General features: G+C 38.9%; 2 protein-coding genes across 2 annotated transcripts in view; one reads left to right on the plus strand and one right to left on the minus strand.

Annotated features, from left to right (window-relative positions):
• Positions 1 to 7,771, minus strand: part of LOC124255344 (thyroid adenoma-associated protein homolog) — a 57,689-nt gene extending 49,918 nt beyond the window's left edge. Inside the window, 2 exon segments of the mRNA XM_046689240.1 lie at positions 7,415 to 7,573; positions 7,699 to 7,771. Of these exon segments, the coding sequence (XP_046545196.1) occupies positions 7,415 to 7,496 (82 nt within the window). The 5' untranslated portion in view covers positions 7,497 to 7,573; positions 7,699 to 7,771.
• Positions 7,772 to 7,971: 200 nt separating this feature from the next.
• The window catches only part of LOC124255260 (pleckstrin homology domain-containing family H member 1-like), a 211,795-nt gene continuing 202,079 nt past the window's right edge, over positions 7,972 to 17,687 (plus strand). Inside the window, 1 exon segment of the mRNA XM_046689120.1 lies at positions 7,972 to 8,246. The gene's annotated coding sequence lies outside the window, so the exon portion shown is untranslated.

Consider the following 17,687-nt stretch of genomic DNA (forward strand, 5'->3'; position numbering starts at 1 on the left):
AATGAAGAAAAGGAAAAATTGCAACCTCTGTACACAAAATTTGAAAACTACTGCATTCCTAAGACGAATGTGACAATCATGCGCTTTACGGCTTTAATACACGTGTTCAGGGCCAAAATGAGACAGTGGATTCATATGTGACAGAAATCAAAACCCTCGCGAAAGATTGTGCCTTTGGTGCGATTGCTGATGACATGGTTCGTGATAGAATAGTTTGTGGAACAGTAACAAACAAGTTCAAGAAAGACTGTTACAAGAAGCAGATTTGACAGTAGATAAGGCCCTTGAAATAGCGAGAAGTTTTGAAGTGAGTAAAAACAGATGAAAGAAATTCAGTCAGAGGCAGTTTGTAGCATTCAGAAGAGAAGTGGTGCTTATACTCATCAGAGGAAGTTAAAGGACAGTAGTCAGAAGCGATCAGCAAGCGCACAGGCTAGGGTGAAAACAAGTAGTGATATGTGTGAAAGATGTGGAAAATTCACATTCAAAGAATGACATGTGTCCTGCAAGAAGTGCTGAGTGTTTGAAGTGTCACAAATTTGGACATTATGCATCAGTTTGTAGGTCCAAAACAGTAGCGAGGAACACACCTAGAACACAGAACACAAGAAGGTCAGGAAGATGGAAACAAAGTCAAAGCAACCCAAAAGTCCACAGCTTAGAGACTGATGAACTCTTTATTGGGACAATAGAGGGATAGAAAGTGTGAAAGTGGAAAGACTATTCAGAACAATATGCAGATATCCAAGTGAACAAGAAGTTCATAGTACCTATGAAGATAGATACAGGAGCACAAGTTAATGCTATGTCAGAGAGAGACTTTCTAAAAGTCTGTAAGTTTGCAGGTCCTCTTGAGAAACCGGACCTGCGGCTTTACGGCTATGGACAGAAGTGCTTGAAAATTGCAGGTATGACTTACCTGGAGTGTAGTTACAGAAATGTGTCTGTATGCCTAAAGTTCTATATAGTGCAAGAAGAGGCACCCTCAGTGTTGGGACTTGAGCTTGTGAGGACTTAAACCTGATAAAAGTCCTGTTGAACATTGAAGCCTGGTTACCGATACAAGTAGTTCTGAGAAAATACTCAGGATGTTTCCAGATGTCTTCCAAGGCTTAGGATGTCTTGAAGACAAGTACAGTATTCAGCTTGACCCTGAAGTGAAACCAGTAATACATGCTCCACGAAAAAGTTCCGATTGCCCTACATGAGAAAGTTCAAGTGGAACTTAAGCGAATGGAGGACTTGGGAGTGATCATGAAAGTGGAAAAGCCCACTGAGTGGGTAAATTCTATGGTAGTCGTCCCTAAAGCCGGGTGGTGAAATTAGGTTGTGCCTTGACCCAGCTGACCTAAATAAAGGCGATACAAGCGTGAGCACTACAGAATGCCCACGATACAAGATGTGACCTCAAAGGTTGCTGACCACAAGTATTTCACAGTCCTAGATCTTGAAATCGTCATACTGGCAAGTACAACTTGACCCACGACTCCTCCATGTTGACCACGTTCAACACTCCATGTAGTAGATATAGGTTCTTCGTCTTCCATTTGGAATTAAAAGCGCCAGTGAAGTGTTCCAAAGCGAATGGACAAAATCTTGAAAAACTGAACTATACTCACCCAATAGTAGATGATATTCTCATCAGTGGCAGAACCATTGAGGAACATAACAAGAACCTCATGGATACTCTTGAGACTGCAAAAGAAAGTGGTATCAAGTTAAATGCAGACAAGACTCAACTGTGTTAGCAGGAAGTGAAATTCTTTGGTGAAATACTCAGCTCTGATGGCATGAAACCAGACCGGATAAAGTTGAAGCAGTGCTGCTGTGACAACTCCAACAAGCAAGAAGGAGCTTGAAGGGTATCTGGGAATGTTCACTTATCTTGCACAGTATTCCCCTTGTCTTTCTGAGAGAACTTCGCATCCTGCGTGATCTGATTAAGCAAGACAGTCAGTGGAATTGGACTCCAAACCATGAACAAAGCGTTCCAAGAGATCAAGGATCTCATCACGAGTTCACCAGGTCCTGTTCTCGATATTTTGATTCCCAGAAAGAGGTTGTTTTGCAAGTGGATGCATCCCAGAATGGTGTTGGGGCTGTTCTGTTACAGGAAGGACACCCTGTAGCATTTGCATCCAAGTCTATGGCGTCGTGCCAGCACGCAATTATGCACAGATAGAGAAAGAGATGATGGCTATAGTATTTGGCTGTGAGAAATTTCATCATTATTTGATGGGTAGAAGATTTGTTGTCATGTCAGATCACAAACCATTGGAGAGCATTTTCATGAAGCCACTCCATGCTGTACCACTCGTCTCCAGAGGATGAGAATCAGACTGCAAAGGTATGATGTGGTTGTCACGTACATTCCAGGAAAAGATATTCCTGTGGCTGATGTGCTGTCCAGACACTTTATAGAAGATAAGCTGACAGACTTGAACTCTTTTGATGAGGAAGTTAAGCATATGTTCATATGGTGACAACAGGCTTACCTATTTCAGATAGGAAGATGTCTGAGATAAAATCTGCTACAGCTGAAGATGAACAGCTGCAGGCAGTGATTAGTGCAGTGCTAAATGGTTGGGCAGCTACACATGTAGACTGTTCCGCTCAAGTCAAGGACTTTTGGACATTTCGAGAAGAACTCTCCTGTGTTGATGGAATTGTGTACAAGGGAAGTAAAGTAGTCATTCCCTCGAAACTCAGAGTTGAAATGCTTCAATGCATTCATAGTGGTCATCAAGGCATGACCAAGTCAAAAGAAAGAGCTAGAGAGATTCTCTTTTGGCCGTGTATGAACAAAGATATTGAGAGAACAGTAGAGCAGTGTGCAGTATGTCAAGAGCACAGGAAAAGTCCTTGTGAGGAACCCATGATCTCCAGTGAAGTACCTACTCTTCCGTGGCAAGTAGTAGCCACAGATTTATTTTATATGGATGGAAGAGAGTATTTAGTAGTAGTAGACTACTACAGCAGGTATTTTGAAGTAGCCCTGTTAACCAACACAAAGGCTTCTACAGTTATCACACATATCAAGTCCATCTTTGGACGACATGGCGTGCCTATCGTGTTGTCTCTGATAATGGGCCACAGTATGCCTGCGCTGAGTTTAAGACCTTTAGTGACAAGTGGAAGTTTGAACACATAACGTCGTCACCACTGTATCCCCAGGCCAATGGTCTTGCGAAAAGACAGTCCAAACTCTCAAGCAGCTGTTCACGAAAGTCTAGGCAGAGTCATGCAGATCCATATCTGGCAATGTTAGCTTATAGGAATCAGCCTATAAATGGACTCGCCTCACCAGCACAACTGCTGATGGGACGCAGGTTGAGAAGTGACTTACGGTGCAATATGAAATGCTCAGACCTGAAGTTGTTGACTGTGATGTAGTAAAACAAACAATCTCACAGTCACGAGAGACCCAGAAAGTCTACTATGATCAGAGAGCTCATCCAAGACCACCAATACAGGTGAATGACAGTGTGAGATTGAGGCAAGGGAAGGACTGGATCCCAGCTAAAGTTGTGAAATCTGCAAGCACTCCACGGTCTTTGGTAGTAAGAACTCAAGGTGGCACAGAGTACCGAAGGAATAAGTATGACCTGATTCCAACAAAGGAAAATCTTCCTGGCGACTGCAGTACCATCCAAAGTCCTGATGGAACCACTCAAGGAGCAGCTAATGCTATTCAGAGAATGTTCCTGTACAGTCTGCAGACACCGCCAGACATGAATGTGTCGCAAAAGCCTTGCTCCATCGAGGAACCCCATTTCATTCTCGTCAAGTGGTGCGACCAATCTTCAGACCACAGCGATTCTCTGAGTGACTCTAAATTGCAATAATGGTTTTATTTGTGTTAAAGTTTATTGTGCTCGGGGAGACAGACATTTCATTTAACAGTGTGACACTTAAGGTAGTGTTATCTTTATTTTTAGCTTATGGGAAAAAGGGGATGTAATGGATCCTGTTTCGTTTACAGATTCGAGTTTTATATGTATTGTGAATTTGAGATTGCCGGACCAAGTTTTTGTACTGATCGTCACATGGCTGAAGTAAAGTTGGCTCGTATTGAGCTAGAGTTGTGTCATTAATACGAAGATATTACACCGGTAGCGTAGATCGGTTGAGTGGTGCGGGCTTATAATGTATAGTTTGCGCGGCTATACATTATCAGTTCGTATCCCGCCGTTGCCTCAGTGGATTCCTTGCAACTTTCGGTGGTAGTGGTGTTTCGGGTAAGGAATCCGGATCATATCAGTTGGGTCTCTGAAAAGGGCCTAGCTGAGCGGGGCACTCTCATGGCGAGAGAAAGGCTGCCAATGCAATTCCCCTTGGGACTGACTGACTGACTGAGTTTGGTTTTTAGCAATATTCCAGCAACAGAAATGGGCTTCACACATTGTACCCATGTGGGGATTCGAACCCGGGTCTTCGGTGTGACGAGCCAAAGCTTTAACCATTAGGTAACCCCACCGCCCAATTCCCCTTGGGAGAAAATGCGCAACCATCAATCTTTCGATTTCATCCCTTGGGGAATTGCGCCTGCCGGGGACGTTTTGCTACTTTTTTAACCTTTCTATCTTGGCACATCGGAGGATGCCTCGCGCTACACCCTCGCCGTTTTAAAGGGGGGTTTGGAGGCTTAAGTCCCATAAATAAGACTCTAAGCCACATGTGATGCAGAACCCCCACTGTACAACTACTACCCAACATGAATCGACTGGGTTATCTCCCTTCTTTTTGATGTACAAATGACACCCTCGTCTACCTGTTGACGTTGCCTTTGGGTTAGACATGGAACCAAGCAAGTCTAAGTCCATCAACAAGTACACCAAGGAACTTCGAGAGCGACTCAGACAAGCTTATGACATAGCTTCCAGTGGTGCAACAGAAGAAATACTACGATCAGAGGGCAGTCCTAGCCGTGGGTGACTGAGTACTCGTCAAGGTTGTTGACACTAATGGCCGACAAACGGGAAACAGATGTGTATAATGTGCTTGCCCAGCCAAATCCATCCATACCGTGTTACACAGTTGGTAGGGACAATGGAGAAGGACGGAAGCGGACATTACACAGAAACCTGTGGTGTGGGCTTATAATGTATAGTTTGCGCGGCTATACATTATCAATTCGTATCCCGCCGTTGCCTCAGTGGATTCCTTGCAACTTTCGGTGGTAGTGGTGTTTCGGGTAAGGAATCCGGATCATATCAGTTGGGTCTCTGAAAAGGGCCTAGCTGAGCGGGGCACTCTCATGGCGAGAGAAAGGCAGCCAACGCAATTCCCCTTGGGAGAAAATGCGCACCAACCATCAATCTTTCGATTTCATCCCTTGGGGAATTGCGCCTGCCGCGGACGTTTTGCTACTTTTTTAACCTTTCTATCTTGGCACATCGGCACATAATCAATACAGGTATAACACAAACTGTAATTTAACTAAAACAGTAAGTCTACTATACACAGTTTAATTCGCCTAAACATCAGCTTTTCACTTTCCTGTTTCTGTCTTTGAGAATGAGTGAGCGAGCATATACCTTTTATCATTTATGTGTTTGTCTAGAACTATGTTTTCAAGTGTTCCTAGGTATTTTGTGGGTCATACATGGTATGTTACCCAGTCTTTCAATAGTACTTATACTTGTATATTTATTTGTTTTTAGATGCATTGATATAATCAACTGGTGCAGTCAGTCCGCGCCCCAGTACAACCCACAGGGTACACTTGTAACTCTTTTGTGTATTTATAAATTACTAGTCTTTATGCATATCATATGTATACATAGTCAGTGTAGTTTATCCTAAGTGTATTTAATAAATATATTATTAAACTACATTATACCACATCATCCATTTGATTAAATGTGTGAATATATACATGAATATAACTGACTTTTGACTCTCCAAATAAATCCTCGAACTGAAACCCGACCTGTGTGTAATTATTGAACACCCCCGGTAACAGTAGTGTGCATTGCAAAATATTTGTTAGTGTGTATGCTCGTTTCTTATGTATATCAAATGTATCTAATACAACAGTATGACAGTTCCAATCATCAAAACAACACAATTCAGAATTGAATCATCCTTATGTACGTTTCTGTATTCTGAATTTGGCTAGGGTACATTTCTGAACACAGAAACGAACCTGGGGTACACATCTATAGTACATATCTATACAACCGCCCGTAACACCGCTTGATATGTGTTCTATTTATTATGATTTTTCAAGGGGCTTGGGGTTTAGATTTAGCATTATGTTAAGGTTTAGGGTTAGGGTAGGCTTTCTATGAAAACATCTATTCATACTATAAAACCTGGGCATAGAATGATAAAAAAACCGGGGTTACGGGCGGAAATCTGTCCCGTTAGTGTTAGGGTAGGTAACCTCCTGAATCTCTAGATTGCCGATTAAGCATTCATTTATGATAAAGACCGCCTCCGTGGTGTAGTGGTTAGAGCGTCCATTCGGAGAGCGGAAGGTCGTGGGTTTGATCCCCGACCGCGTCATACCAGAGACCATATAATATCCCAACACGAGCTGAATTCGACGTTCTGGTGATTTTGACAATTGCATTGCATGCGCTATATCGGGGGAGTATGTGTGCGATCGGAGTGCACCAAATAGTTTCACTGGTAGGGCGGGTGCCCAGTCGCTGTCGTGAGAAGTTTTATTGACAATGGAAATCGGGAAGTAAAGTTATATAAAAAGCAAACAAACATCAATATTATTTACCCGAGATCGTTAATATCACTTATGATGCAAAATCAGTTCCCTTTATAACAAAAAATAGCAAGCGAAAATTCAGTTAGATCAGTCGTCTGCTGGTGACAGGCAATATATAAATAGGAAGCCACGTGATCACAACCCTCCCTCGCAGTGCGGAGCAAAAAGTATTGCTCATCGTCGAAAACCCATACAAAATACCCGGATGTTACGAGCGGCAACAGTTTCTCCGATACGATTTCATCAACGCTATTCTTGTAGGGAACACTTGATATTTTTATGTGCAATAGATGAATATATCCTTTATCACTCAAGGTTAGTAAAATACAAACTTTAACTGATATTACAGATAAAAAATACGTTTTTGTCTTACATCGTTGAAAACCCCTGACACCGGGATAGATTATATGGTCTCTGGTCATACCAAAAGACGTTAAAATATGGTACTTGTTGGTCCCTGCCTGGCGCTCGGCATTAATTGGTACAACAAGGACTGGTTGGCTCGGAGTCAGTATAATGTGTCTGAGTGGGGTATTCATGCTTCACTGCGGCATGGTATCTCAGTGGGCTAGCACTATAAAACCAGCTTCAGTCTGGGCTAGTACAAGCAGCCGCACATACACATACACACGCCGTCATATGAGCGAAATATTCTCAAGTACGACATAAAACCCAATTTCACCTCACCCCATTTATGATAGCGTGAATTTGGTACACCTATCCCATCAAAACACCACTTCGCCACGCTTAGGGTTAGGCACCTAGACATCCATGGGGTTAGTTGTGAGGTAGGTCATGGGTTCGCTATCCGAAAAAATGCACGGGTCCGGCAAAGTGCACTCGAATCTGTCAAATCATATTGATAATGAAACAACACAATTTATGCATGTCAAGCGGTATCATTCTATCGAAAATCTTTCAAAATTATTTTATGTCGGAAATAGTGGAGCATCTTACAGCAGATACACTACCTTGTCTTACTATATGCTGGTTTGATCATATAATGTCATTTTGTAAACAACTTGCACACGTGGGTGGCGCCATCTTGACAGTTTCGCAATGAAGAGAGCATGATTAATTCATATTCATTGAGAAAAATAATTGTAGGGACATTTTTGTAATGTATCACTTTAATTCATATTTATTGTAACAATTATCTATTTTTAATTCGAATGGAAGTATTTGTTTATTATTATTTTTGTGTTAACTCCTGATTACTTTCCATATGTGCCTTACTTCCGGTTTTCCAATGTACCGACGAAGAAGCCTGTTGAACGTAAAACACAAACCATGCGCAGTTATATTATTTAAATATCCATCGCATATTAGTTCATTATACCGTAATATTTACCTGCCGTGTTCATCTAGCGTTCACGGGGAAAAGGAATTGTCTCGCGAAGAACCGTGACACTTGGGACTGAATGGGTGTCAACAAAGTCTCGGCAAAGACAGAGGTGTCAAGTGTCACATCAGAAATCGATCATCTTTTTATGACAGTTTGCAATTCAGGTACCTACAGGTAAGTTCATGGAAATACTCTCTAGACAGTGAAAAAATCATGGCAATATTTAATGGCAAATGCAAAATGCTAGTGTTGAACTGTCCACAAGTCTATGTGCTCAGGCCCGATATAATGTCACGATATAAAGTGCTTCGAGCAAACAAAAGGTTTGTATTTGGTGATTGAGGCCCTTGGCAGATACTAATTATGACTGGTGGACTGGACAACCGAGATAATTATGGAGAGATAATTTTAAGTTCATTTTATGACATGACATTTAAAGTAGTGATCATGATTACCTAGCCCTAACCATGATGGCGAACTTATTGTATTGTTACATCTATTTCATTTTCAGGTAAGAAATTAGAAATGACAAATATTGTTATGTATTTCCATGGTCATGTTTTTTATTCTTGATATGTACAAGCTAGGTCATTTAGGTCTGATCATTGATCCTGAGGATATACCAGTGAACATCACACATGTTATTATCATAACCGAAGGTTAATACTTTGCTGCTGTAACTTTTTTGATAGGAGAGATGATGCTGTCTTGGCTGCCAGCCTCGATTGGTAGCCAGTTTGTAGCCTGGATTTACCCTATGTTGTCATTGTCATGTCAGCACCATAACCCTCATAGTTGTCATTTCTGTCACCATTGTGGTCAACATCAGCATCTCATTCGTCCTTCAGCATTAAAACTTACTGCTAGTGGCATGAATTGTTTAGGATCATTGTGATATAAAGAGACACATTTGGTCATAGGCATTAATGTCTCGTTTGAGGTGATGATGTGTCAGATTACAAAATAGTTTCAAGCCTGACAGTCAAGATAAAATATTGTGTAAAAACATCATAGAACATTTGTTGTGTGCATGTTATCATGGTTATAGTATAGCACTGAAGAACAGGGTGTTTATGTACCCTGTACCCTGTACTCGGTTCCCAGTGGCCTCTGTAGATAATAATATTGACAAGGTATTAACATGGTTAACTGAATTAGTGCTGGATCAATTAAATCATGTAACTTATTGTACGGCAGACTATTTATTTGAATGACATATGTTGATAACACTTTCATTCACGATACAACGATATTAGGTATTTCTAATCATGTGGGGTTTTGCAAAGAACATGTGCATTTATGAAGGACAAGATTATCACCTATTCGCATTAGCCAATGGGTTTTTATCGTCAATACATTTACTGTGAAAAATAGCTCACGAACAGAATCATTCATTATTAGGGCGGTGGGGTAGCCTAGTGGTTACAGTGTTCACTCGTCACACCAAAGACCAGGGTTCGATTCCCCACATGGATACAATGTGTGAAGCCCATTTCTGGTGTCCCCTGCCGTGATATTGCTGGAATATTGCTAAAAGCAGCGTAAAACCTAACTCTCACTCACTCCCTCATTCATTATTAATAAACAGAATATATTTGATCTTACCTTTGAAATATATATACTAATGTATAGTGGAATGTCACTTGTTAAATAATATTTTGTGTTCATCTTAGATTTGAACTGAACATAGTCATTACATTTCAAAGATAATTCCATTTAAGATTACTATTTTGTATAGAGAAAATGGAATATGAAATTTAGAAATGATTTTTGGTTGAAAACCTGAAATGAACAAAATGTTTTCAGCTGAAGGTTTTCGTGGCGAGGGGTGGTTATTCGGGTGGCGACTAGTTGTTGTTTCCGTGGTGAGGGGGTAGTGTCTTGGCAACGGCTGTAAGTCTCTGTGGAGAGGGGTGGTTATCCGGGTGACCTCTAGTTGTTGTTTATCTGTCCACTTCATGAGTTATTTTAACAACACTTGATGAGTTAATTTACAGTTGGTTTGTTCTCTGACGCCACACTCAGCAATATTCCAGCTACATAGCAGCAGTCTGTAAATTATCAAGTCTGGACCAGACAATCCAGTGATCAATATCATAAGCATCAATTTACGCACTTGGGATGCTGCGAGGTGTCAACCAATTCAGCGAGCCTGACCACCAAAATACGTTAGTTGCCTCTTACGACAAGCATGGGTTGCTGAAGACCAATTCTAACCCGAATCTTCATGGGTTTAAAACGTTAAGATATCAGTTTGTAGACCAGATAGGCTTTACAATCAGGCAATGTTAGACTACCATGATTAAATTACCATGATGAAAAACAAGAAACTCAGTTGAAGTCACTTTCTACATACAAGATTCAACACATTACCTGTAGGACAAGGATATCAGGTAGTACGCTTCCTGTCTTTGATTAGTTTCACACTCATCAGCTGCCTTTCACTCGCACTAGTGGATAAGCTGATTAAATCAATAATCTATATGATTACAACATGGCTGATGCTCCAGGCTTTCTGCCTTTGTGATGATAGCTAAAATAACCCCAAGTTACCTAAGACTTCCCAATCAGCTGATAGGTAGCTCATGCTAAACTTCAATAATACATATGCTGTCTAAATTGGACAATTAATTCAGTGGAAACAAATCAGGATTCAATTAATTTCACTGTAAACAGACATAATCCCCTGCCTTTGTAAGCCATCCTATTCAGACACTTGCCTGGAATTCTGAGCCATTTTCACATCTCCATTGTACAGTTTGGTAATCTTCACTAAAAGGCTTCTTCATCACCTTGTGATGGTGATTACAGTGATCTCAAAATGTATGCTTATCTTCGTGGACCAAGGTTAAGTCTTTCTTGTAATTATCTACCAAAGAAATACCTATCATATATTTATACTGGCATCATGGACAGGAATGATTACAACTAACAGGATTAATCCACAATGGGGTATAGCACACAAGTATTTTAGCTTTGCTTTTCAATGTAGAGTTCAACTGTCATCCTGGTGTTACATATGCTATTCACACTTTGCTAAGGATCAAATCATGGATTCAACAGAAAACTATTATGTGGGGTTAAATTTGGTTTAAATATCTAAGCTTATTGTAAGCATGGGTCCTAGGTTTCAGTATGTCATTTCATCTTGTGGATCCCATACCTGCTATTGACATGTGTTGTTTATTTGTCAATGACTCATTCCATGATTTGCAAAATGGTTGATTGGTGCCAATACTGCCATGAGAACCGTTTTTATGGTTACTTGTGTATCAAGTGCATAAGGTTAGGTTAAAGTGGATGTTTGCTAAAGAGGGGCTACCATATTATTATTTATCCAGTTTTAAATGGATACAATCTCAAATTATAAATCTACGTTTAAGTAAAGTTGTGAATTTTGTGATCCTTAGCAAAGTGTGAGTAGTATATATACATAAAGTAAACTACTTTTATAACACTCTATTAACATACAGACAGATATATGTAATTGCTTGGTTTGTGTTTTTCCCAGCACTTTCTGTATATTTTGGTCAAATTGCATATAGCAATAAAAAATTAGTGGTCCAAAAATTGTAAATCAGGAATGTATATATAAATAAGATAAATATGATAATTAACTGTTGAATGAACATTCATTATTCACAGCTTTATGCAGCTATTTGTGATATGTATACAGTGGCATAGCAGACCCACTGTGATTAATTATAGGCATCAGATCTAATTGGATTAGCAGTTTCTGTACAAAATACCTTATGTTTTTCTTAGTGTCCGACATGACCATAGTAACCATGGTAACTACTGTCATTGGACTGTTATTGCAATACTGCAATGGTGACCAGTGGATCCTATAATGGAAATTGAGCGGTGGGTTAGCCTGATTGTTAAAGCGTCGTCATACTGAAGGGTTCGATTCCCCACATGGTTACAATGTGTGAAGCCCATTTCTGGTGTCCCCCACTGTGATATTACTGGAATAATACTAAAAGTGGCATAAACCTCACTCACTCACTCACTCTTAAATGATCCTTTACTCTAATGTCATTAAGCAAAACAACTTCTGTGTAAATGAAAGAATGACAAGATCAAGTCATTGTGAACATGGTTTGGAGGTTATATTGTTATATTTATTAGAATTATTATTGTAGGAAAATGGAAAAGGGCCCAACTTACATATCGAAAAGATTTAACCCTGATTTGTATGCTAATGAAAACAGTCAACATTCCCCAATCTTTACTTTAACTCATGATTTTTTGTTAAAAGTTTTCACCGCTAATGTCTGACTTTTTCTTGATGAAGATTATCTCTTCTCTATAAGTTTAATACTTTCAGTTGAAACAGGATTGAGTAGTCAGACTCACTGACTTGGTTGACACATGTCATCGCATCCCAATTGCACAGATTGATGATCATGCTGTTGATCACTGGATTGTCTGGTCCAGACTTGATTATTAACAGAACGCCGTGATATTGCTGGAACATTGCTGAGTGTGGCATTACACAACAAACCAACCAACCAACCTTTCAGTTGAATCTTTGAAATGGTATGCAATGGGGATTAGTTTGGTTATGGTGTCTGTGAACAATGAAAAATGATGTAATAATCTTTTCTTAATAAGTATAGATTTACTTAGGAGAGGCAATGTGATGATTCACAGATATTGTGACTTTCTCTGAAAAAACTCTAGTAATATCTAGTGTTTTACTGTTTTGGTATATTCTGCTCATTTTGTTATCATAATTTATACTTAGACTGCTGAACTCCTGTAAACATGGTAAAGCCATTCTTTATGTTCTTTTCTGTCTGCATTTGCTTTGAAAATCTTGAAGAAATCAATTCAGTTTCTTTGAGTGAGCATGTTAGGTTTTACGCCCCTTTGTAATAAGAGCATGGGACACCACAAGTGTACTCACACATTGTTCCCATGTGGGGAATCAAACCATGGTTCTGGCATGATGAGCAATGCTTTAACCACTACACTACCTAACGGAAAGGGGGTAGATTTTTACCTCCATCTGGCATTTGCATTTTGACAATTCTTTTGAATTGTCTTATTATGCATTTTTACCTCAAAACATCGCCCTTGAAATTGTTGAAAAGATAAAACTGAACCTAATTTATTAGCTTCAGGACTAAGAGACACATAAAAATATAACATGTTACATTAATTTGCTAACAGGACATCAATTTCACAGATTACTGACTTGACAGACTTTGCAATTAACGGGACAGAGGTTTTAGTTTAAGAAATCCAATAACTCTATACAAAAATGCTCATGTGAAAAATTATGCTGTGTTAAAAATTTGAATATTTCAAAGGAAAAGTTTGACATGGAAGTGTTTCTCTTGGCGTGTATTTTGATATTTATTGTCACATGCTGTTAATAGCCCCCTTAATCCAATACATTTAACTTCTAATGAAAACCATATACATATATTGCTCCGTTTAAATTCACCTACATTGACTGGCAAAACACACTTCCAGCATTATGCACTGAATATGTGATATATGCTTTATAAATCAAATCTGTTACATTTGATTCTTTTGGCGCCAAGGGTTTACCATTTTTTTAATAAGAGATGTGTATCCTGCAACAAAAGGGAACAGACTTTTGAAAACATTTCTCTCCATCCAAAACTATACGATACTAGTAATCTGGTAAGGCTCTCCTGCTTGTAGTATCAGACAAACAAATGATGACTTGTAACATCTCACCAGAATCAATAGGAAAAGCCCTTTTATTACCAAAGTGGGTCTGATTTGGATTAATATGAATATTGATTTTAGCATTGGGAAACTTCATAAGGATGATACAAACCAAAAAAAGGATTGGAAGTGGATGGGAGGATCGAGAATGGAAATTGCGCAGTAACTGTTTCCATTCAGCGACAGTTGTAGAGTTCCAAAGCAGTCAGCTCCTTTAGCTTGGTAATAATAACTGTTTGCTTTATGATGCACACCATTTGATTTGACTTAATATCGGACGTGATCATTTGCTATGACTCAGTGTTGAGGAATGTCTTTACGCTGATTGTTGATGATTGATTTATGCTTGTTTGGGGTGTCAAATGGTGTACAATGTCCCTCATGTTCATTACGCTCTGGATACATTTCAACATCAGACCATCACTAGACAGCTCATCCTTAGTTTATCATGTTGATCATGATGATCATGCAAGCTGAAAATGTTACCATGAATTGGACATTTTCTTCATGATCTCTTGGCATATCATTTAATATTGAAGCGGATATGTCAGAAAGTAAATTATGATTGGTTTCTGGGAATTAGACAATTCTAACACTTCATTATCCCTGTATCACTTACTTGTCAATTAGATCCAAACTCTGTGTTCATTTAATAGAGTGATAGCTATACATTTCTGGATTCAGCCCCTCACCTCAACTACATCGCACTGTACATAGATCAAGAAGTAATTCCATTTTTTTCAGGGTGATAAATCTCTTTTGGAAAAATATAAAGGGATTTATTTTTATTGAATCATATTTGGCAGTACCAATTCCCAATTTGAAGTAAATGTGTCCCAATTACCCAGACTTTACAAATAACAACATTAAATATATCCAGTTTTGAATTATATCCCAATTGTTTTCCCAATTCGCAGCCAAGAGTCCTTATTCTTGATTGCCAAGATAAAGCCCTGGAAGCACTACAATCCTGGACTATAGATGTAAACAAAGATATCGGTGAAGTGGCTGCAGTTCAGTCACAATTTACTTGGCATCAGTGCTATAAAAAGTGATGGAAAATCAGAAATGTACTCCCAAGGGTGTAACAAAGGAATATCAAATTGTTTAGTAATGAAGTTGTAAACAAGGCTCAAATTTCTTGTTACCACAGAAACAAGATTTAAGAAGCATGAAAATAAGACAATTGCAATGGTTGTAACAATCTTGATTTTTATTAGGACATACATATTTTGCTACAAGACAGACCCAGAAAAAGACTGAAACAATGTAATGATTTTTACAAATATTTGTGAGTTGCAGCAGACTTTTATGTATATATATATATTTACTGAAATTCAAGAAATTATTTATCACAGTTGGTGAATAATATATATTAAAACATTTCTCTGACAAAAAATCCCATCATTTATCTTTCAGCATTGTTGTCATGGTTGTATAATGGTACTTCCCTGATGGTGTAACTTACAAGTTTTCACTCTTCTTTGAGAGGCATTTTAGAAGTTGTAAAGAAATGGTCAACAGTACTCAACAGTACTACTCAGGAATATGGAAAGTACAATTTTTTGTATTTTCCACCATCTGTATTTGATTATGTTTTGTAAACCAACTAATAAGAAATAAATATCCCTTTGAAGTAGAAGTTGCGTTTACTTGACATACATGACTTCTTTCCTCATGTCAACCTTAAGAAGTTAAGTATTGAAAGCGATGGAACCTCAGTAACTTCAGTAGGTCAGTGTAATGCAATTATTTCATGATGAGTCAAATAAAGAATGAAATCTATTACGGATCAGTGTGAGAGCTGTGATTATCTATATGAATATTCATAGAAATAACCAGCGCCAACAAAACTGCCAGAACCTCATAGTTCCAAGAAGGCTTATCATTAGGGTCTCTGTGAATATCCGAGTTACCATTGGTCCTCAGTAACTCATGCTGGCAGTAAGACTACAGAATACCGGATGCCTTCCACCATCTTTGAAAGCAGGCGAGTTTACTTAGGGTTAGGGTAAGGTTTAGGGTTAGGGTTAGGGTAAGGTTTAGGTTTAGGGTTAGGGTAAGGTTTGGGTTTGGGGTTAGGGTAAGGGTTAGGGTGACGTGACACTAAACAATATGGCTGGTATGTATCCGGTATTCTGTAGGTGTACCATGCTGGCTGTTGTAAGAGGCCAGTACAGAGAGTGGGTGGTCAGGCTTGGCTCAAGCATGTCATCTTTTCCCAGTTTTGGAGATTATTGCTGATAATATCAAGTTGGTGATTGTCTGTCCCAGGCTTGATTATTTACTAACCATTGTCATGTTTCTTGAAAATTGTTGCGTGTACTGTTAGTAATGAACACATGAAAAACATAAACAGGGCATTGGTCCTGATCAACATGAGGTAGCATGAATTTGTTAGTTTGTCATATTAAGGAGTTTTCACTTCATGGATGTGATAAGTACTTGCTGGAACAAGTTTGAACTAACTGCATTTGAATGTAAGATAGAAGATTTTCTTTCATTGTGGAACAGGTGAGCTTCAACATTCTTTTAGCTGTTGCAGTTTTCACCAGTTACAGAGTTAAACTTGCATTATGTTACACATCCTAGTGAGTGTCATGTCAGTGCATGTTGGCATGACATATCATAATTGTAATATTTAGTACAGTTTCACATGTGGTTAAAAGATGATGATGATGAGGTCTATGTACACCAAATTCTATTTCCCAAGTGAATCCCCTTGGAACTTCATCATTACCCTGGGCAATGCATCAGTCTGCACTCAGCTTTCATCCTCAACACTCCAAGTTTCCTGTGAGGCGTTAGGTTATCAGTCACTGACACGTCCTACCTGGTACCCATTTACTGCTTGGTGAGGCATATTACAAAGTGACTTGTCAAAGGTTGCACCACATGTGGAGTATGACTGAATCCATAGAAATTATCTTGACTCCTTCTGCTTAAATAAATCTACTGCCTGCAACCAATGTTGTTTAACTTATTAACTAACACATTATTTCAGACCTGTGCACTGTGGACAGCAGCATGTACCCTGACTTTAGAATATATATATAGGTTAAATTTAGCAAGATTACATCCATATTGATTGTAAGCACCATCCTGGTAGTTCTATAACCTGTTGTCGTTGTTTGAGACAAGACTTTCCCCATGAGGTTATTTTTTGCAAGTATCAGTTTATCATCCAACATTAGCAGTAATTGGGGAACCATCAATGCGTCTACCAGTCGTGTGTTGATTGTACAACATATTGAAGTAGTTGTGGCCATTGTTTTTTCAAGTAGTACAATGATTGCTGTTTGTGTAATTCAAGTTTCACAGCTGACCCTAACTTTGAGTCCTTGTCTAGAGTCCTTACCTTACATCTGATTTATCTTTATTCTGAAGTTGCACCATTTTTATTTCAGCCATCTTTGTATGGCCACATTGGATGCCACTTGTGTACATATGTTGCAATTCTCTTCATTATATTCATTTGAATGCAAACCCTTGAAGATTTGGGTTAGAATTGGTCTTCAGTAACCTATGCTTGTCATAAGACTTACGGGATCGGGTGGTCAGGCTCGCTGACTTGGTTGACACATGTCATCGGTTCCCAATTGTGTAGAGTCTGTTTGCAGTGAAAACGAACCAATGAATTTCACTTTAAACAAAAAATACCAATAATAGCGATTTGAAATTATGATCGTTTGTTAAACAACTTTTATCTTAAGTTGAATAAAATTCTGAGATTTACATGTTCAATTGGCAAGGTAAATTATGAAGACTCTCAAACTTAATTTCACTTTTTCCGATTTACTTTTTTGTTTAAAGTGAAATTAAACGGTACGTTTTCACTGCAAACAGACTATAGATTGCTGCTCATGCTGTTGATTGCTGTATTGTCTGGTCCAGACTCGATTATTTACA

This window comes from Haliotis rubra, unplaced genomic scaffold (assembly GCF_003918875.1).
Source record: "Haliotis rubra isolate DU_JTF1 unplaced genomic scaffold, ASM391887v1 Scf6, whole genome shotgun sequence".
NCBI lineage: Eukaryota > Metazoa > Mollusca > Gastropoda > Lepetellida > Haliotidae > Haliotis > Haliotis rubra.